Here is a 22,367-nt window from a genome sequence, read left to right as displayed (position 1 = left end):
GTTCTTGCTAAATACATTCTCATGAACGAAATGGTTGTACAAAGAACAGATATGCTTTTCTTCCTACATCCTCAGATTTCATAATACTAAGAATCAATTATGATCATTATTATGAATAGGGTCATGGTCATTCTGTTAATGATGAAATGTAATGCCCATTAATATTTGGAGGCCAGCTCTAGGCCTCAAAAACATGCAAACTCTACTCAGAAAGGCCCAGCACCAGCCAGGAATTGAACCGCTGACCAACTTGCTGTGAGGCAACAGGGCCCAGGGATGTTGACTTCTCTTTTTATTTTGGGACACCACAGACCACACAGAAAGAAGTGGCAGACATTTTATTACATGAACTGATACAAATGTTTATATGCATACATGTTTACCAACTGTCCTGGCACCAGTAATATATTTTACTCATCTGACAATCTTCTTCAATAAACCATATATATTTTATATCTGTACAATAACACAATGTTATTATTTGCTGAATGGTCTGAATGGTGAATTGAGTCTGTTGTGTAGATGTTTCCCCAGTTATATTTGGCAGAAAAGACAAAACCGCTGCCATTTCATTTTGCAATTTAGAGAGTAAAAGCTGCTTCTTTCTCTGCTCCTCCTTCACATGTAGCTGAAGCTGATACCAAAAATGTGTCAATATTGCAGGTTGTTTTTTTTCACAAATTATGGGCATGGCAGATTTGCATGGGAAGATTACAGACATCCCCTGCAATTATTACAAATTACTAAAGATCCGCAGTCCCATGCGAATAGGGCTTTAGATATCAAAAGAAAGACAAGTTAGATCATGTGACATGTCATAAATTACCAGACCTCCAGTCACTCTGATGATGAAGAATGTTAGAAGCCAATACAAAAGAACTTGAGAGAGAAGGATGAGAGAGAGGAAACAGGAGGCTCTTGGCAGTAGATCTCAGATTTAAACAGAAGAAAACATTCAGCTGCATTTTTCTGTACACCATGATTTCATATAAATCCTCCAACTTTATGGGGGAACAACATTTAAACGCAGGAGTACCTCTTTAAATGAGTCACTTTTCCAATGTGAACACATTCCAGACTCAAAAACTATGTAGAATTAGCATTTACTCTTGAACTTGGTGTCTTCTCATGTTCTTTTCACTGAACTTTGCGGTTAAAACTTTAACTGATAACTTCATCATGTCTGTAAACGCTCCGTGAATCATTCAACTCCTCTGTTTTCTTTACCTCCGTCCTCCTAGCAAATGTAAGACTAACTGCTCATCCTCAGCCAGAGAGAGACCAGTGTCTAGGGCTGTGTGCTCATCATCCAGATGCCTCACTTTCTTCCTCTTCTCTGCTGTGTGCTCCTCTTGCTCATCACTGCTTTCACTGCTGTGTTGCCGTTTAGCGGACCTCATCTGATCCTCATCCTCCTCGGAGTGCAGTTTGTCAGGATCGGGCAGGGTGCTGGGGTCAAACTCGTCTTCGCTGTGATTTGCCAGGTAGGCCACCACCTCGTCCTCCTCTTCAGATTTCTGTCCGTGCTTCTTGCTTGCCTCCCTCCTGGCTGCCTTCGCCTTCAGCCTCTCCTCTCTGTGTTTGGCTTTCACTTTACGGCTGTACTCCGGCTTGTCAAACTCCTGGTCCTCACGTTTCAGCCTCTCCCTGGCCTTCTCCACGTTGATACCTGAAACTTCCTCCTCTTCTTCACCCTCACCTGTCACTGCACATTGGACTGGCGGCCACAGCTGCACAGCCACTCCCTGTTCACTGAAAGACACTTTGGTGTTGACTTGGAAGTTTTTTTTGAGGACCTTTTTGGCTTCTTTGAACTTTGTATCCTTTCCCATTTTCTTTTTGAAGGTTGTGGCAGGTTCCTCTAGACTCTCCTGCTCTCCTGTCAGATTGAAGACATCCCTTCTTTTGACTGTCAGCAGGTCCAAGTCTCTTAGATCATCCTCGTCCTCTGCACCAAGAAGTGGTGTCTTGGAAACATCCACCTCTTTTTCGTTATCGCTTTCCTCCTCATTAGCTGAATCTTCTGACTCAGATCTCTGACTTTCCCCATGTGGGTCGTTTCCTCTCAGTTGGGCCTTAAAGCTCCTCAGCTCCTCCTCTTCTTCAGACTGCTCCTCTCTCTGTCCTTTCTCAGCTCTCAATGCCTGAGCTTTATTTAAGAAGCGCACCCTCGGAGCCACAGCGAGGCCCAGAGAAAGCGCATACTCCTCAATCTGGAGTTTAAAGACATCGAACACCTCTTTGTTCTTCATCAGGTAAACTGAGCGCAGGTAGGAAACAAAACACCTCTGAGCTCGCTCCTTCTGCTCCTTCTCCTGAGCAAGGAAGGCCTCCAGCTTCTGCAGGACATTCTGCAGTTTTTCCGCATTCACCTGGAATTAGACAATTAAATGATTACAGATGTTTTCTACAGCTCTTTTGTTGTTGTGACAAACACTCAAATCTGTATGTTTGTGTTGCAGCTAAAAGATGCCCACAGAAACTACCACTATGAAACAATTATTTGATGAGGCGATATTTATGAGCATCTCGCGCTCATCAGACCTCTTTAATACATGCAGCATGGAGAGTAGCCCCACAGTGTTCTCTGTTGTCTTTCAAATGTCTCTGACTTATATACAGTGGCTACATACTTTATGACAGTTGTTACTCACTCCTTCCCCAAACAATAACCTCCTGATGTTTGTGTTGATCATGCCTTTCCCAGGACAGTGACCCTTTGATGTTTTATTGGACAGTAAATGTCATCCTATCTACCTTCCTGTAACCACCTCAGGCGAAGACAATTGGCCCTCATGTGACTTTCTGACCTGTTCTAATACTAACAATCCCCCACACCTTAGGTGAAGGGGAATCTCCCCTCGTCTTACATCCTGATATCTTCTCTACCATACATTGATTTCTGAATTCAAAACTATTTTTATTCCTGCAGCAGTTAATGGTTGTTATTGCAATATTATGCCATTGTTATTGGCATCTGTGTCTCTTTTCAAAACTAAAGTCACAGACATGTGGTGCAGCGACAAAGACACTTAAATCTAGCATGGGCATGTATAATGGGTGTGTGCAGAGATTTGAGAGTTGATCTGCCTGCTCCTTTCGCTGGTGACACGAGCCAAATTTTTCGCAGCAGGGTGAGACACTTGCTAACTGATATCAGGACGACAGGGTAAGGTCTTAAATTTCTCCACTCAGAAATATGTCAAAGTGATAACACTGTTTTTTTAAGGGCTGAGCTATAATGATGACGGTAATTTCCAAATCGATCATAATATTTATCACAATACATAATTTGATAAAGCTGCCAGTTTGAAGAGGATCCTGATAATACTGGAGCATCAGGTTTTCTACTTGATCTAGACAGATAAATGGGCCAGACAGATACACTGGCTGATTCTTGCTTATCACAGATACATCAGCACTGGTGTATATGCCAGCAAAATGTCCACTACGTAGAAATGTCCATACACACAGCCCTGGGGGGCTCCAGTGTTGAGCACTAACGTAGAAGAGGTGTGACTGCCAATCAGAACTCTCTGGGGTCCACTTGTAAGCAAGTCTAATATCCAGTTGCAGAGTGTTGTACTGAAGCTCAGAGTTTAGTTTTTCAATCAGCTTCATGGTGAGATTGTGTTGAATGTTGAGCTGAAGTCAACAAACAGCATCCTGATGTAGCTGTTCTTGTTCTCTACGTGTGTGAAGACTGAGTGAAGGGCAGTAGATATGACATAGTCTCGGAATATGTTGGTTCTGAATAGGGGTGGGTAAAAATAAATAATCTTGTTATTTATCTTTTATTTTAGCACAGATGCTAAGGAAAAACTTTTCCATGATATTCTAATTATTTGAGATGCTCCTGTACATGTTCTGTGCAAGTATATGTAAACTTTTGACCATGACTGTACATACATATGGGTCATTCCATGCCAAATCACCCAAAATCCTGAACTTTTCCCAGTTCATGTCATGGATTTTCACAATTGAAATAAAAAAATTAATCATGTTAAAACTTCTATTAAATTCATGGGACCTTGTAAAGTCCTATAAACAAATTAAGCAATTTCCCCTAGGGATAATAAAGTACTTCTGATCTGATAAATGTACTCAAAATAATTTTAATGTACTGATTTTTTAAACTTTGGCCTACAGAGCTAAACTTCAGCATTTTAGTGTTTTTTTGTATTCCTCTGCAATTGCTTTGTAATAGTTTTCACTCTCTTGCAACCAAATTTTTGTTCTGTTGTGTAAAAGTATAACAGCTAGAAAAGTTATTCAGTCCTGCATAAAAAACTGTGCCACAGATCTTGTTAAATATAGCTTGAGAAGTGAAAAACCCACTTTATGGATTATTTTATTAGATTTTCCCAAGAAGGATTATTTTAACTTTCTTGAATATGAGGTTGCTGTAGCTAGTCAAACACAAACGGGTTGCACAGCGAATGGTGAAAACATGGATCACTTTTCGGCGCTGTGCATTTCGTACACACTCTACGCTTTACTTTTAGTAGAAATGAGATGCACAATATCCCTCATGCTTAATTATGCCATGGACGACTTCCAGGTCAATGCCCGGCGCAGGGACTGTGTTGCATGCGCAGAGGCCAGTTAATTGCATATAATTTTGATAATTGATTAAGTGGTTTGAATAAATGTTTTAAGGAAAAAAACTCAAAATTCTCTGATTCCAGCTTCTTAAATGTAAACATTTTCTGGTTTACTCTCAATTGAAAATTTTTAAAAATTGAAAAAAACAAAAACAATTGACAGATTAATCAACAATAGAAATAATCGTTAGCTGCAGCACTAGATTTGATGTCTGTTGTCTTGTTTATTGTCCTGTGTGTTTGGTTTTAAACAGAGTTAAACATGAAATGTATGTTACAATCCAATACATAAATGCAGCCAAGAGTTGAGCTGTCCAGTACTGTTCTATTGTGGATTTCATTACACTGTACACCTTCTATTTTTTTGCTCACTGTGTATATTGTGGTGCTGTGGATGTGTGAGCTCTAACCTGGATCTTATTGATGGGAACCTTCTTTTCCTGCAGCTGGCTGACCATGCCCTTCTCTTCTGAGGGGAGCAGCAGCAGCAGAGCCTCCCCCCCCTCCTTGTACCTGGCGGTCCTGCCCACCCTGTGGATGTAAGTGTCTGCATCTTCTGGACAGTCAAACTGCAGCACCCAGTTGACCGCAGGGAAGTCCAGGCCTCTGGCAGCTATGTCAGTGGCAAGGAGCACAGCGTTCTGCTTTCTGAGGAAGTCATTGTAGACCTCCACTCTCTTCATCTGCTGCTGCTTGCCATGCAGAGCCAGGATGGGCATGCCAGGTCTGAGGCGACAGAGGACCCTGAACAGGTACTGCACCTCCTTGCAGCAGGCAAAGAAGACGATGATCTTCTTCTTCAGGTGGTTCCTGATGAACGAGTAGAGCATGTTGACCTTATGGTGGAGCTCACACACTACGTAGCTCTGCTCCAGCGTGGCAGGCGTGCTGAACTTGGCCTTCTCGTGAACCCACACGTACTCTGGGTCTTTGAGGCTGAGCCGGGCCAGGTCTTTAACCGACTTGGTCTGCGTAGCGGAGAACAGCAGCGTCTGTCGGGATTTAGGAAGATTATCCACGATGGCGTTGAGTGTATCCGCGAAGCCCATGTCCAGGATGCGGTCCGCCTCATCCAGGACTAGCATGTGGAGGGTGGAGGCGTGGAAGGTGGCTGTCTCGTCCATGTGCTGGAGCAGCCGGCCCGGGGTGCAGATGACAATATTGGTATTGTGGATCCTCTCCGATTCGCTCTTGAGGTCTTTGCCGCCGATGACGAGCCCCGCGGAGAACTCGTGGTTCTTGCCCACCTTGCGGAGGACTTCGAAGGTCTGGTAGGCGAGCTCTCTGGTGGGGGATATAATGAGGGCACCGAGGCCGTCCATGGAGCTCCACTGCTGGCGGAACAGACACTCCAGCACCGGTATGAGGAAAGCTAAAGTCTTCCCAGAGCCAGTCTTTGCCGCGCCGAGGACATCTTTACCTCGCAAAGCGGAGCCGATAGTCTGCCGCTGAATCTCCGTGGGCTGTCTGTACTGAGCCTCCTGCAAACCTAACAAGGTTTTCTTTGAAATGGGGAAGTCTGAAAACTTGACAGCCTCCTTAATATTTATGTCGGCGTACCTGCTAACAAGCCTTTCGATGTACTCCCGCTCGACCTGCCACTCGGGTTTATTCCTCTGTGCTCTCTCTCGTTTCACTCGCTCTTTCGTCTTGTTGTATTTTTTCTTCCATTTCTCGAAGCTTTTGACAGGGTCGGTGTCGTCTTTCATTCTCGCGGGTTTCAGTGACTTCCCGGAGGAGTTTGAACATTTTTTCTCCATGATTTACGACAAACAGAGAGAGAATATAGAGTTAAAACACGCAGGCTCTACCGTTTTAATCAACAGCGTGGAGAAGAAGACAGCTCGTCGTCGCTGTGTCGCGTTAGTATGACGTTTTCATCACGCGACAGCGAGCTTTTTTTTTTTTTTACAAAATACTTTATTAAAAACCGTGGGAATTACATACAAAAACACGAATCACATTTAAGAACGTCTCCAATGAAATTCATTTTTTGAGCATTGTTAACTTCTACACATGTTTTTTTATATTACACATGACATATCATGAGCAAAAGAACCGGTCAGTGCCAGGGCTGAACATTTCTGCTTTAGAACTGCAGCATACAAAGGAAATGGTACAGATTCAGACAGCCAGGGTTTCATACCTCAAACCTAAGAAACTAATCCTGTGAATTTGCGCGATGGGGCATTCCACCTTAACATAACGTTGCTGGGAAACAAGATGTGTTAAGGTGTGCGGATGGATCTTATTACATGTTTACTGTATTGTATGAGTTTCCCAACTTTCAAAAAATGTCAGAGACATGTTTAGTTTTGGACTGCAGTGTTGGAAAAGGGAGTGCATTCATTCAAGGACATGAAAAACAGGAGAAGTGGGTGCAGTGTACATGGAATAATCGTGATGTCCCAGCTAAACTTCTGGAGTTATACGATATATATACAAGATGGCGCCGCAAAGTCATCTTGCAACACACTGTTGTCCTATTCTAGAATCTTTTTCATAAACTGTAAACCTTTTTATTCTCCACGAGAATTTTCCTCATTCATACTGGTCGGTGTTTACATTCCACCGCACGCGCATGCGCAGGAGGCGCAGCGCTTGCTCGCCGACCAAATACAGACTGTAGAGCGACTGTAGACGCTTTCGTTGTTGTCCTCGGCGACTTTAACAAATGGAATCTCAGCCATGACCTTTCCAAATACCGTCAACAGATCAAATGCCTGACCAGACAGGAGAACACTAGATCACTGCTACACTACAGTCAACGGTTCCTACCACGCCACCCCCCGCGCAGCACTGGGCCACTCGGACCACGTCACAGTCCACCTAATACAGGCAGAAACTAAAACTCTCTAAACCTGTTGTGAGGATATCCAAGATATGGTCCAGTGAAGCAGTGGAGAGGTTTCAAGAGTTTGACTATTTTCTGGCCTCCCAACAACAGTCTGGATGGGTACACTGATTCTGTGACGTCATACACCAGCTTCAGTGAGGACCTGTGTGCACCAACACGAACCAGGGTGAGTTACAACAATGACAAGCCCTGGTTCACAGCTAAACTCAGAAGGCTCAGATTGGTCAAGGAGGAAGCGTTTAGGAGTGGGGACAAAGATGGGTTTAAAGAGGCCAAATACAGGTTTAGCAAGGAGGTCAGAGATGCTAAAGGCTGTACTCTGAGAAGCTACAACAGTAGCTCTCAGATAACAACTTGGCCTCTGTCTGGAAGGGTCTCAGACAGATCACCAACTACAAACCAAAAGACCCCCACTCTACAAACCACTTACAATATGTCAATGACCTGAACAAGTTCTACTGTTGCTTTGAAAAACAATGGGACAGGCCTGTCACCATCCCCCAGGATCCAACCCAACTCAGCTCTTTGAATCGCTCGCCTCCGGCAGAAGGCTGCGGTCCATCAGGACCAAAACCTCAAGGCACAAACTCAGTTTCTTCCCGACTGCAGTTGGCCTCACAAACAATGCCTGGGTCCCCCACTGAACACTGACACTGAAAAAAATGACTCCTACCTCTTACACCATACAGTCACGTCGCACAAATGAGAGACGTGACTACATATCTCTCACTTTGTTGTCACTTATGGTTCTGTCTGTCTCGTTATCATGTTGTCTATTTGTTTGCACCTTTGAGACCAAAACAAATTCTGTGTATGTGAAAACCTACTAAAACGCTTTCTGATTCTGATTCTGAGAAAACTCGCATTTGCAGTAGCCTAATCATTTAGAGTACTGTTTTGAGAGTTTTACCCAAAAATAGATGGTCCCGGGGGTACAGACAAATCCAACAAGGCTCTTCATTAAAAAGTCATCAAAGCATCAACTTCAGATAAATAAGCTTTAATGTCAGTTCAGTATCAGTCCTGCAGGGTCACAAGTCTTGCGTATAGTGCACAGTGCTTAGAGCTTTACAGTTATCTGAAAATCTGATGAATGAGTTTATATATTCACTGAGTTCATTCCTAAAGGTTGGAATTTGAACTTGAACATGAACTTGTGACAATTCACTAATTTCTAATAATTAGTTACGGCTCCCATGTTACGGCTTGACCGTCCTGCTGCCCCCGATTTGAACCATTCACCTCCTCCTCCTCCTCCTCCTCCTCCAGGGGTCTGTGCTCTCCAGACAGGCCCTTTCCCAGTTCCCAGCACTAAAAGGTTTTTTCTTTTTGGATCAAAATATAGCCTAGCTATAACAAAATAGGCTAATGCTATAAATGAAATATGTGCACATCAAAAGAATGAACGCCCTTAGGGCCTGGCGATATGGATAAAATCAATTATCACAATATTTTTGATCAAGTTCAGAAAATTACATCACTTGTAATGTAATACATCAAGCCAGGAAAAGACTTGTGCCATATCACGATATAACAATATCCAAAATCTAAGACAAAATATAGTCTTATATCACAATATCAATATATTGCCCAGCCCTATATGCCCTCAGTGAATGAACATATGTAGGCTATTTGAAATCAGTAGTTATAGTAAAATCAAAAGCTAAAATAATCAGTGAGTAAAATTTCTATCCATTGATGCCAAATTTGATGTTTTCACTAGACGTGTCACCCACAGCAAAGGTGCTTTAATAATCTCCCTTTTTATCTGCTTCCCCTTCACTTCAGCTATAGCGCTTATCAGGGCATTTTGTATTTTGTCTGAAGTCCCAATAAACACAACACTGTTAGTCAGGGCCGTAGCTCTGACTAAGAGATCACTGTCAGTTCGTTCACTCTAACCTGAAGACCCTCTGTGGTTGAAACATTACATCAGTAGTTTGTTTCGTGTGAATAATTTGGTCTGTGCTTTTGTCTTCATCACTACACCACTGAGCTAGCTAGTTCAATGCACATTTGGCTACATTACAGCAGAAATCAGGAGTAATATTCTTTTTGAAGCATGTACGGTGTGGATACATTAAACTTGTACGTTTTAACACAACACACACACGTACTGCTCCTGTCAGCTCGGTGCTCTGATGCCTTCACAGCTGTAGCCTGCTGCACTGAGCACTGGTAGCTCATCTGTTAATGTTAGAGGTCAGTGCGATTTGAAAACCATCCTCCTGCTGCAGCTTCTGCCATTATGCTGCTTTGAACAGTCATGTGGAGGAGTGCCTGTGGTAGAATATATAAAATTTATAAAATAATAGATTTATAAAAGTAGAGCTGCCACACAGACACTTAAAGGACTGGCCAAACATTTCAACCCCTGATTATACAGTTATATAGCATCATTTTTTATTTTAATATTTAGGACACAATTACCGAGGTCCGGACCTTGGTGACCTCATAGCTGGCTACGGCCATGCTGTTAGTGGAAAGCTGGTAATGCAAGTCGGTGTCATGGCCAGAAAGGAAAGAAGCGCCACATAATTACCCCAATATGCGGACTCCTTGCTTCCATCATGTCTCCTAAATGAGAGCTCTTGTTTACCCAGAAATATGATACAATCACTCAGTCTTTTCAGTATTTACCTATTTTTGCTGACTTTTTTTTTGTTCAATTGTTATTCCACTCAGGTGTCTTCAAACATTTTCGATAGCACTGTTGCTTGCAAGTGTCCTGTGCTCTGGTGTCTCATTGCAGCCTTGGTAAGGCAATTCAGGTTTTGAAAAAACCCAGCGTGGCATAAAAAAAAACATAGCGGTTGGTCACAAATAGACAATTCCAGCAATACAAATTGCTATGTCGCTGTAAGCCAGGTGTACCTTTCATCTGTTGGAATGTACAATGAAAGGAAAGAAAATCTTTTCCCTGACTGGGACAGGGCTGCTAGTGGCAGGTTGGTCGACCTTTCCACTCAATTTCAAGGGTTTTCTTGAAAGGTCCTGCACCCAGAACATCACTGGTACCATCAGCAGTGACATCAGTGAAGTGAGATGTCTGCACAGAGCCCTAAGATACTAAACAACACCCAATAAATGTACCTTGTTACCTTGTAAGCAACAAAGCTTTTCCAATAAATTAGATGTACACAATGGAAAAAGACAAATTGTATGTAAACTGGTGTATGATGCAGAGGTTTTCTGCCGTGAACTATTTGACTTCCAGAAGGAGATACAAGCAACTTTCCTAAAGAGGAACATTGAAAGTTAGATGAATATGATGCGGTACAACTATAAACAAAGCCATTTAAACTTATTATTTAAATGACACGAATACGCAAAATTTGCATTATTTGCATATTCAGTCAAGTTGGAAATATTCAACTTAAGGCTTCCTTCAGACTGACTTTAGTGCTACATTGAAGAAAAAAAAATCACCCCACATCATTCCAGGCCAGCTGGGGTGTTAATGCAGAGGATTCAAAAATATGCTGGATTGTCATAATATTTCAGCACTTACCTTGTCTGAAGCAACATATACCCACATCAGTGAAGCCCTCTGTGTTGTTTTAGTATGAATGAAGGGCTGTTGTCTGAGAATTATTGCAAATAACACTTGACATGGATCAAAGTAAAAGGCAGATTTTTTGGCTGGTTTTGGTATAGTTTATTTATTAATGGTATATTTTTGCATAGGGAAACATACTCATTTCCAGTAATGAATTCATTAGCATTTCCTGATAGCAATGGCTAAATATGTTTAGAATGACACATTATTAAGGATGTTAATATCCCCCACAGCAGATGAATAACATTAGGGCAGAGAGACAGATTCAGACAGATTCATTCAAACGGGAACAGCACTCCAACCTTAAACGGGCAACTGTCAGTCCATGTAACCATGAGAAGACAAGTGTGCAACAGTGTTGACATAATTTCCTGTCCCTGTCTAAATGTAGTCTTAGAGGTACAGTTTACATCATGCAAGAGAAGGTTGATTATTGACATTTACACAGGAAAAAGTACTTAAAGTGCTTGTTAAAGCTATAAACTACATCCAGTCCAGAGCAGCAGCCCTTTCCACAGTGAACATCTCAGGCCAGAGTTAATGTCAGCACTCAGCTCTCGCAAGCTGGAACATAATAGATAAGAAGCATAACTTGCCTCTACCTCATCTATTATTATCTCATATTGGGATACCAAGTTGTGCACATATCTTACGGGCAGGTGTCATTTAAAGTTGTATATTAGGACAAGTTATTTAGTTAAGTTAGACAAGAAAGTTTCTTGTTCGACTATGAGTTATAGCCATCGTACTGATGTGTTCTTTTGGAAGTGACCATAATGCACTCTGTGGTGCACCCCCACCATGTCGACTGTTTTGAGGTATTGAAGGACCTCATCATTTATCATATGTATAATTGATTATCGAAGATTTTGTGTTATACTATAGCTAAATTATCTATATAATGTCCCAGTGTGCACTTGGTGCAAACATGACTGCGGTCTGTGCGAATTGTAGTCATGCAATAACTGATGAAAGCTGATCATGCCTATGCTCTCTCTGATGTAAGGGATATATCTGGAAGCTAGCGAAGCAGTCATATACTGTAACAACTGGAAAATTATAGGAAGAAAACTTAAAATATGAGACTGCAATAACATTTTCTGTGAAAAATAACTATTTTTGTTCATTACAAACCATCTTCAGCACATGGAGTAACAGTGTGCAGAAGCGATGTAACTGCAGATACAGAAAGGAATCAACATTGCATCACTGTCACAGGAAAACTTGTAGCTCTACAAAATCTGATTTTCAGTAACTATGAAAGGTGTTCCAACTGCTATGAGTCTGAATTACAGAAAAGGTTTTGGAGGGCAATTAAAAAAACAAACTTGCAATTCATGTAAGAAAACACAAAAACAAACACATACTAGAATTACAAAGGTTTCAGGCAACCGCAGCAGTAGGGTGTTGAATGATAATAAGTTTATAGAAAAGAGCCCTCTAGGAAAACATCCCCCAAAACTTAATTGTTAGATATTCAACAGTCTCTTTGCTCCTCTCACAGCCGTCAGGTAAAGATTGATCAACTTTAGCTGCTATGCTATAAAACGGGAATGACCACCTGCAGTGCCACTATTCAGTTCAATTGAAAACTGCTTACAAAACTAACCATAACCAGCCAATTACAATCAAAAGCTTCAGAAAGCAGTTATGAGTCTGCCATGATGCATCTCAACTGGAGTCATCCAAAAATATGGTTATTCTCTGCTAACAGTGCTGACAGTGGTCAAAACAACACTTGGTTTGTACCACAAAGTATAGAAAAATCTAGCGGCAACTTCACACCTAATAAATTTATCCCAATAAATAATGACATCTTAGTCAGTATGTGGTCAACAAATTTCAAAATATCTTTGACAATGTACCTATCTAGAAACTGACAACATTCATACAGTGGCTATTTTTCCACAAAAGTAAGCAGGATTTTTGATTTTTTCAACTTGCCATCAGGGTAAAACTACAGTTATGTCAGTTCAGCAGCTACAGCCAAGTCGCAGATGATGTGGATTCATGGGTTACTTCATTAACATTGGGGATACTGTCAACTGCATGGGACACACTGGCTCCCAATTTAGGCAGCATAACAGTGTGGTAGTCACACTAAACCAGGTACACAACATTCTAAGTAGTTCCCAAATATTGAGGAGAAGCTAATGCATAGTTAACTATGCATTAGCTATTAAATTCATTAAAATGCCAGGCATGTTAATGGACCAATAATTGTAGATACAAATTGTTCATGTAGTAGTCAAATGCTGAAACAATGCTGAATCAAAGCCTAAACTGTCCTTAGCAATAACTTAACACTGCATCTTTATTATGTACATGTTAGTCAATTTTGATGTTTCCTAGTAATGTGATGTGTGGAATGAAGTATTAATGTAAATGTGCACTGAATACAATGACACTGCCAATACTTAACAACTGGTCATTTTCCTTAAAGCAGCATTCCCAGTTTAGCACAAACTCAGAGTACCCTAGTCATCTTTCTGGTCTAATGCTTCCACTGCCAACATTTATAGTATATGTACATACCACAAAGACACTATGAACATTAAAAGATGTGTTTAATAACATTAGTAAAGTATCCTGACCATGTGGACTGTATGCATCTTCAAAGAATAAAACTGACAAAAAGTGTCTGAAGATGTAGTCCTTGCCCGAAAGCTCTTCTGCATAGTAAATTTATAATGGGCTCTATAATATCTAATAATATATAACTACAATTACTACTGTAAATAATGTAAATGTAATAATAATGCAATGATCAGTTATATGTTGTGTCCCATTTAGCCTTGATCATTGTAAACATTTGGGCCTGTCATAGTAGGAACATTACAGGGGTTTCTAATAACATTAACAATGGCTCAATTCTTCAGGTGTCCATCCAAGTAAGCCATGACAGTGTGAAAGTGAGCCAGCATGCACAATACAGGACCCTGAAACTGAAGCAGCTATATGGAACTCAGCCATCATTTATTTTATTAGTTACACCTCTGCTTTCCCAACTGTCACATAAATGTTAAAATGTCTTCGGTGAAAAAGACCCATAAATTCTGCAAGTTTAAGATAAAGCTGAATGAAATTAGCTTTAAGACAGAATACACTGGAACAAGATAAGATGAAGATACTTTCTTGGTGTATATGTGTCCAAAATGAATGAACCTTGATACCTTGATTCTCCTGTTAATGCCTTAACACATTCAGGAAATACTTGATAACTATTTATCATTTAGTATTAAGTTGCTGATTTGTTCTGAACTCTGTCTTTGGTAACTACTCACAATTTTAGTGACTTAATGTAGAGTGATATCAACACATTATTTATCAGCATTTGAAATCTGACAGCCTTTTTCAAGTGCAGCCTTGAAAGGAGGTGAGAATAGGACAAAGCTATAGTCCCTGAAAATAATCCAACCACATACCTGCAATCAATAACACATTCATTTCCCTCAAATGCAGATAGTATGTCAGTGTTCCTTTAGGTTTTCTTTAACTCTTTGGGTAATTTTATGGCTTATCACCTCAGGACCTGGCCAGCCCATTTCCACAGCTAGTGATGTTCTCAAAACCAATCAATAGGCCGACGTGTCACACAATCATGTAGTGTTTAAATTTAACTGCAAGGTACAGTATGCAAAATAAATCAGTTAAACTAGCTGTAACATGAAAGGCACTGCTTCTTGAAATCATTTTAGTGGTTTTTGTTTTTTTTTCCAGTTTCCATGCTGTTGACCTGCTGGTTTATTTTAATAGAGCAGAGAAAAACACTTGCAATTCAGCTTTCTTTTTCATGAGAAAAGTGTTAACAACGTGCCTGTTCAATTGCTTGGCCTCTGGTATTAGGCATTGCAGTTTTCTTGAGAACTGCTCATCCAAACTACTTAATACTTCACACTGATTGCAGAGGGTTATCAACACGTTTGTTGCTGCTGGTGAAAACCCAATGTTTCCCAGTTTTGCTGTTTTATAATAAAATATTTAAATAACTAAATACTGGGGACCTTAACTTTGAAGGATTTAAGAATGTGTTTATCTCTAAATTAGCAGAGCTTTGTTTGGGCCGATTCTTCACCACTGCAGAGAGGAAGAGTTTTTACAGCAACTCGTTTAAGCACTACTCAACATAACAGTGTCATTAGTTAAAGGCCATCAAGTGGCTAGCTATAATGGACATGATAAACCTACTGTGGTAACCTGCTGTGCTGTGCTGGGCTGACATGCTGAGTCAAACCGAGTCAGGATGAACCAACACGTGTAAGGAAAAGCCCCATTACTTTGTACAGCCTGGACTAAACTGCTGTGAAGAATGCAGGAAACATGCCATAATGTTGCACGACAGTTTCCATAACTATTATACTGTAAACTGAGCCTATCTACAAATGTCTGCTGCTGTTTGTGTGTGTGTATTGTATGTGTTTTTGAGTGACTTGAGCTCTCTGTCCCCCAACCACTACTGCAGAGTGAGTTTTGTAAATATGAAGTAGATTGGATGAACAGTTCTCAAGAGATGCAAACCACAGAAAGATGCAACAGCGTTTATCATCAGTGTATGAATGTACGTATGAATAGGTGAATGTGACCTGTGTTGTGAAACGCTTTGAGTGGTTTTTAGACCTGAAAAGCACCAAATAATTGCAATTCCATTTAGCAGTCCATCCATGTGTACAAGTACATTTTTGTGACGAACACATTAATCTCATTAACACTCAAGGTGGGGAATTCCAGATATCTTGAACACAATGAAGTTGATTATTATTGATTCCTCAAATGGACTTCCCGTCCTTCTCACAAGGGTTAGAAGAAATTTCAACTTTAATTGGCAACAGTGATACCATAGTTAGACTTACATGGTGTTATACTTTGTTTGAGTCGGTTTGATATAGAGGACTGGGCACACTGTTGCTGCATTTTGGCTTGGTGGTGGTATTTAGCAAAGGCCTTGTTTTAGTACATTAGGGACTTTAAGCAGCGACAGTTGAAGGGACGGTGTTCGAGAAAGAAAGTTCCAGACTGCGCATGCGTGACTCTATCTCGACACTTTCTGACATTATAGTCCATCAGTCTAATACGGGAGAACGCCTGGTTTGCCATACCCAGGACTATGTCAAAAAGTGTTAGAAGGTAGTTGTAGAAGAAGTTGTATATTTTGTAATAGACAAATCAGGAGCTAATCACAGACGCATCACAACTAAGTGAACCATAATTAGCCTTATTGAGGGTTAATATTCTGCTTCATCTTTTTGACACATCACAAAAATACCGTTTATCCTCTCAACTGTCAAAGTGGCAGCAATATGAGTAGCACAATCCAGCTTCATACCGGTGATGCTGGTTACACAGTCTTTGATGTTATTCAGTTACATTATTAGAGCGAAGGGTGCAAACATGAAATTGTACATTCAACTTAGACTAGTATCTGTGACTAGTATCTGTATTACTCTTTTGTGTGATTGGTGGAGCAGTGTGTCTGTCATTGGGTCCATTTTGGATCGTGTCTAAAATTTGGAACAGTGATTTCATCTACTTCCATGTTCAACTGCGAGACAGTTCCAGCAACAGTTAATTGTATGTCCATTTCTGTCTTAACAAATATTCTACTCTTGAAAACAGAAAAAAAAGTAACATCACTCCCCAATTTCAATTTGTTCTCACCAAAATTGTGACACGATGTAAGAATTGGATATTGATTTGCTTTTAGACAGGCATACAATTTAATACGCTCACAAATTATTTCAGATTTGGACTATTTGACGGAAACTTGAATACTGAACATATTGAGCAATTGCAACAAAACATTCATTTACCGACATATAAACCACAGCAATTCTGCTCATTTCAACTGCATTTTCCATATGGGTGATACTACAGCCAATAGAAAAAAATATTTAATTTATTTATAATCTTTCATGATTAATCCTATACAAAGCCTCTATGTTTCAGGACAAGATTCAGATATTAGTGTTGCTGCCACTGTCAGTCATCATCAGTCAGCTTAACATCAATGTCTATCTTGTTCTTGATCCAGATCCAATTGTAGATTTTTCTCTGTTATTAAAATAACACATTAGAGGACTGTGCAACCTGAGCAAGTGTATGCATTCTTTGAGTGAATTCTGGTTCACTCTCACTTAACTTGACTTCCAGGATTGTTTCTCTCCCACTAACATTTTCACCCATCACCATTCATCATCCCTCACATGGCTAAACCAGCCCACCCAATTTTTTTCTCATTTCATGAGTCCCTTGCTCTGTATGTTGGCCACCACAGCCAAAGTAAAATGCACAAGCCTGTCTAGTCATAAGTCCATGTTCATATTTTTGTACACACTGCTGTTTAAAACTTTACTTTTACAAGCAACATAATAACAACCGAAGAAATAACTGAAAAAATAACCTAAAAGCCAAGTTAAATAGTCAAGTGAATGCATCCATATAAAACACAAACTAATTCATGGCTTTTTGTAGTCTCTTGTCACATGATCAGTCACATGGTCAAAACATAATACAGGCAAATGGATGGTGTTATAATGGCCAATTGTAGAGTTCATTAGCCCCAAGGCCCAAATTTGAACATGTTTCCATCAGGTGGGATTGAGTGGCTCGGCCACATTAGATGCCTGACAAAATATAGCAATAGTATATGACTTTTCCCTGCAATAAATACTTTCAAGTGTGTCTGTATGTATTTAATATTTGATAATATAACATAATGTAGACTTAGTAGTGTCTCTGATATTTGTTTGTTTTGTGAACATTTAGTCAGGACTTGCCACCAGGCTACTTTTAGAACCAATGGTTTTGCTTTTACAGAGTGGCATTTTCAGATCCAAGGTGGGCATACTGAAACTAAACACTAAAATAGTGTATAGTTTATTTACAACACATTAGTGTCCACATTTTTGGGAAAACACACACCTAATTGAAAAACAAAACAAAACAGTGAATGACGTGTTTAACACAGTAACACTGTCAATGTCAATTAACCAGTCCACACACACTTTTACCACTCTCCCTTTAAACACCAGAGCCACTAAACCAGATCATCTCTATGAGTGCTATTAACACTGCTTATGGCAAATGACGTCATTATAAAAAGTCACTTAAATGAACAGTCAAACATTTTGAGAACCACAGTTCTTTTTTTTTTAATAGATTTCCCCGGAATAAGATGCATGTATCTATATGTACAGGTCATTCTTGAACTTGGAAACAGATGTTTGACAAAATAATATTATCTCAATGTCCACATACTTTTTTTCAGAGCTTTCTTTCAATCTAAGTTTGCTCAGCTGTCATGGAGATGATTCAGTTGTTAAATGATCAAATGAAGTATAGAACTTAACTTATGGTTATACGATAATGGGTGTTTGTATCTGGAGGGCAGATTATAACCCCTAAACCAGGATAGAACAATTCAATCAGCTAATGAAAATTAAATTTGCTGTGCCTATAGATGAATCATGGTAGAGAATAAGCACTGTCCAAATTAGCTTAAGCTAATGAAAGCTTTCATTTGGCTTACACTTAGCTAGTATCTCAACTGGCAGGTAATGCACTGCCACTGCTTAACCTAAAATTGTACCAGCTACACTGGTTAATGCCAAGCAATTACACATGCAGCTTTTTTAAAGCTTCCAGAAGTACCATGAAAAGTGTGATCACTGTCCATTAATGTACTGATCTTTAACTAAAGGCAAGGCACATAATGTGTTGAAATATCGTGCAAAATAGAAGTTTAACAACAGGGCTATTATTGAATTTAAAGAAATTGCCAGCCCTTCCATCCGCTGCCCTCTGATATAGCATAGAATACAGAGGAAGAAGGGGTTGGGGGGTAGGGATAAGGATAGAGAGGAAGAGGTATCATCAGTTCGAGCCATGCATTCATTAGGTCAGCACAGCGACCACGGCAGCAGCATGCAGTATACATCAGCTTTAGGCCAACTTTAACCAAACCTGAAACCTTGCCTGAAAACCCAGTCCATATCAGCACACTCAGTACAAAATCTGAACCCCTAGCAGACACTGACTGCTGTCAGCTTTAATCCCAAAGCCTGGGAAAGGAAAGGGGAATAACATGGACATAAACTTAGTTTTAGATGCAGCCTGACTGCATACAAAGCCAATAGAAAAACGCATGTGGGCAGAGAAGACACTTGTTCAGGATGGTGCAAAATCACTTCTACTAATTCCAACACTATGATGCAAAAATTTATAGATACAAATAGACAAGAAAAAGGAGAATAAAGTGGAGGCAAATATCAGCCCCCACTTTTTCTGGGGAATTCCAAGTCTGAGTACACGTAGGCACACTGACTGTGGGACAACGCCTGCAGTCTGCAGAAACAATCTAGTCCACCTTAACACAGATACACCAATACACATCTCCAGGCAACACATTTCAACAGACTGCTTTGTAATTCTAAAGAAGATTCTGAATTGTATTATTCTTCTACATTCAGCTCTTTGACAACAACTATTGTTGCTGTTCCATGACCTGACATCTCACCCTTTATGACTTCTATGAATGTGTGAGATGTCAGCATTACCAGAGAAAGGGATAAATCTTCCGGTTCTATTAAAAGCTAACCTTGTCAAGTTTTTGAAAGGATTCTAATTAAACTTTAAAATGCAGCATGTAAGATTTTAAGCTATTAAATGCCTTTCATAAGGTTATTGACTAAATGAAGCTGTGAAAAGCCAGCCACAAGAGAATATTATCTTATCCTCACAAAAGCACTGTCATAATGCATATTTTATGTCAAGGTTAGACACGAAAAAGCAAGCTTGTGGCTTTTTTTTTTTTTTTTTTTTTTTAAATGCTTGACTTGTTGCTTGTTTCAAGTGGTAAACCATCAAGGTCTGACCTGAAACCAACCCTGGCATTGCCTAAAACCTGTCCTTCTATTCATCCGTCTCCAGCCCACCCCTACCTAAACCAACTGCTACAGTTCCTCCAAAGATTGTTGAGGTTGAGTTGGAGTTGAGCTAGACAGTCCAGAACTTGTCTGGGACACCCTCTAGACAAGACTTTTGTGCTCAGGTCAAGTCAGTATGCAAACAACCTGATGTCATAACAATCAACAACTTTAAGAAAACACAGACCAGCATAACTTAAGCATAGTGCAATGCCTGCTGTATTCCTTTCTGTTCTACCTACATAAAAGGACAAACCTCACCTTTGAGACACAAACAAAACCTACACATCTTCTCAAAACGGAGCAAAGATGAGTGTGGACATACAGGAACAATATTCCCATTCTGACACACACACTCACACGCATGCAGTTACATACTGTACACATGCACACACGCACGCACCCACCCACACACACACACACACACACACACACACACACACACACACACACAATGCTACGGTTTTAGACACATTTAGTGTTATACAGCCAGTGCTTCCACATGATCTTGTCTTTGCCTTTTCTCAGTTCTTCTGAGTCGTTTCTTTTTGGCAGGTGCAGGTCTTCTCCAAACAATGTGCCTTTGGCCACTTTGATAAGTACTGTCATGACAAATTGATCATTCATGTAAAAAGATGTCACCGGCTAAAAACAGCCCTTTCTGATACCAGTAGCACTGGGCCTAACTTTATACTGGTGTCCAACTGTAGCATTGTGTGTCGTGTTGGAGGGGCCCTGAAAATAGCTCTTAAATTTCACTATTACTCATTATTTTCAGATTTTTATCAAATAGTCTTAAAAACATGAGCTTAGAAAGCAAGTTAATGGTTTTAGGCTGGTGATTGTCAAAAAAGACAAAGCCTCTGTCTTTTGGTGAGAAGGGAGGGGAAGGGAGGGAAACACTGGGCTAATTAAAATATCTTGACATATCAATAACATTAAAAAGTGCAAAGAAACATTAAATATTAACAACAGGATCTCTCTTTCTAGTTGGTTCAGAAAATACGGGAGGCTTATTTGCATATATTTTAAGCAGCACCTGCAGCGGAGAGGGGCATTCTGGGTGTTGAGGGGGATGAGGTCTATGTCTGTTCCAGAGAGGAGGTCTTATACCAGATTTTTTTTAAGACCCAGGGTACGGAGGTAAGACTGATATCCATCCCTGGGAAACAGGCCTCGTCCTGGGGACACAGTTAGGTTACAGGCTTCTTCGGCTCTGGTGTGCTGAGGCCTGGTTGTGGTCTGCAGTTTATCTGGACCAACCACACTCCATTATTTTGACTTGCCATTTGTAAGAACTGTTGAGTGTCATACAGTATAGTTCATTTTATGGCTGCAGAATGGCTGAGTGAAAGCAGCATCCATCTTCATCCAGGCTGTCACTTCTGGGTATATACATATATATCAATACATTACTTTGTATATTTTTATATATGTATGACCACATGTCATGCTTCTACAAAGCTGAATATATTTTTCCTCTGGCAATATCTTGGCAGCATCGTTCCCTTTCCTCCAGGACAGTACTGCTGTGACAATCACCTTTCCTCCAGAGTTGACTCAGTTGCCCAGATACCAAGACTGGAAAAGAGACAAACACACAATTAAAATTTGCTTTGAAATGAGTCGGATATTGTATAATCTTAGCCTGTATTTCTCTCACACACAAGTACAAGACTTACATAGTACAGCCTGTGATTGGTAGTTTGATTTCCCAAAATTTACTATGTAATTCCTTGGTAAGTACCCAGTACTCACAAAATACTGATACCCTATAGATACCCAGTGCTTACAGTTCCCTCTCCTCTCCTCTCCTCTCCTCTCCTCTCCTTTATTGAATTAATTTATAAAATATAATTTAATTTCTTCTTTCCTCTAACATTCACCTTTTTTACTCCCTTGTTCAGCTAATTTCCAATTTCAGGGGAACAGTACCTTGCTATATGTATTTCTCAGTTACTACTGTGCGTAGTAGATGAAGTGCAACTTAAACGAGAGCTTTTGCCCCGTCTTCATGGTAGTTGAGACAATACTTTTTAAAGATGTGCCTTTGGCAGGCAAGCTACACCCACACTCATATAAATGCGCCTACTGCTATGGCCCTGCCTGATCGTGGATGCGCCTACTGCCATGACCCTGCCTGACACCCACCACTACTGTCGCTAATATTAGTCACATCTCTGCTACATACGTTCCACTACTATTATTGTAATGCATTACTACATACTATCCTTACCATTAACCACTACTACTGTTATCACTAGTAATCACATTTCCATGTGCATTTCATTATTATTGCTGTAATACATCTTTATGTACTTTCACTCCTGTCAACCATCGCTTATAATTGTATACATTGTGATCTCGTTGATCTGCTCTGTACATGCGACATCTATTGCACGTCTGTCCGTCCTGGGAGAGGGATC

The 22,367-nt window shown here is 40.3% G+C and overlaps 2 protein-coding genes across 6 annotated transcripts in view; both read right to left on the bottom strand.

Moving 5' to 3' along the window:
* Window positions 1–323: 323 nt before the first annotated feature.
* Window positions 324–6,452, bottom strand: ddx10 (DEAD (Asp-Glu-Ala-Asp) box polypeptide 10). Its single transcript, XM_084355277.1, has 2 exons — window positions 5,015–6,452; window positions 324–2,372 (listed from the first exon to the last, which is right to left on the bottom strand). Exons 1-2 carry the CDS (start codon window positions 6,362–6,364, stop codon window positions 1,224–1,226), a joined length of 2,499 nt encoding a protein of 832 aa, XP_084211403.1. The 5' UTR covers window positions 6,365–6,452; the 3' UTR covers window positions 324–1,223.
* A 4,652-nt stretch (window positions 6,453–11,104) lies between these two features.
* LOC311258777 (nuclear factor 1 C-type-like) overlaps window positions 11,105–22,367 on the bottom strand; it is a 109,797-nt gene continuing 98,534 nt past the window's right edge. For all 5 annotated transcript variants that reach the window (XM_084355361.1, XM_084355359.1, XM_084355358.1 and 2 more), the window contains one exon: window positions 11,105–21,522. In XM_084355361.1, the coding sequence (XP_084211487.1) occupies window positions 21,502–21,522 (21 nt within the window). In that variant the 3' untranslated portion in view covers window positions 11,105–21,501. The remainder of the gene's footprint in view (window positions 21,523–22,367) is intronic.

This window comes from Pagrus pagrus, assembly GCF_965226575.1.
Source record: "Pagrus pagrus genome assembly, chromosome: 6".
NCBI lineage: Eukaryota > Metazoa > Chordata > Actinopteri > Spariformes > Sparidae > Pagrus > Pagrus pagrus.
Note: the sequence above shows the minus strand (reverse complement) of the source record. Positions and strands in the feature narration are given on the sequence as shown.

Excerpts from the sequence above, each read along its gene's own strand:
- ddx10 (XM_084355277.1), bottom strand. The coding sequence starts at position 6,364 with ATGGAGAAAAAATGTTCAAACTCCTCCGGGAAGTCACTGAAACCCGCG. Across the intron at positions 2,373-5,014 it reads TTCCCATCAATAAGATCCAG|GTGAATGCGGAAAAACTGCA; the intron begins GTTAGAGCTCAC and ends GTCTAATTCCAG.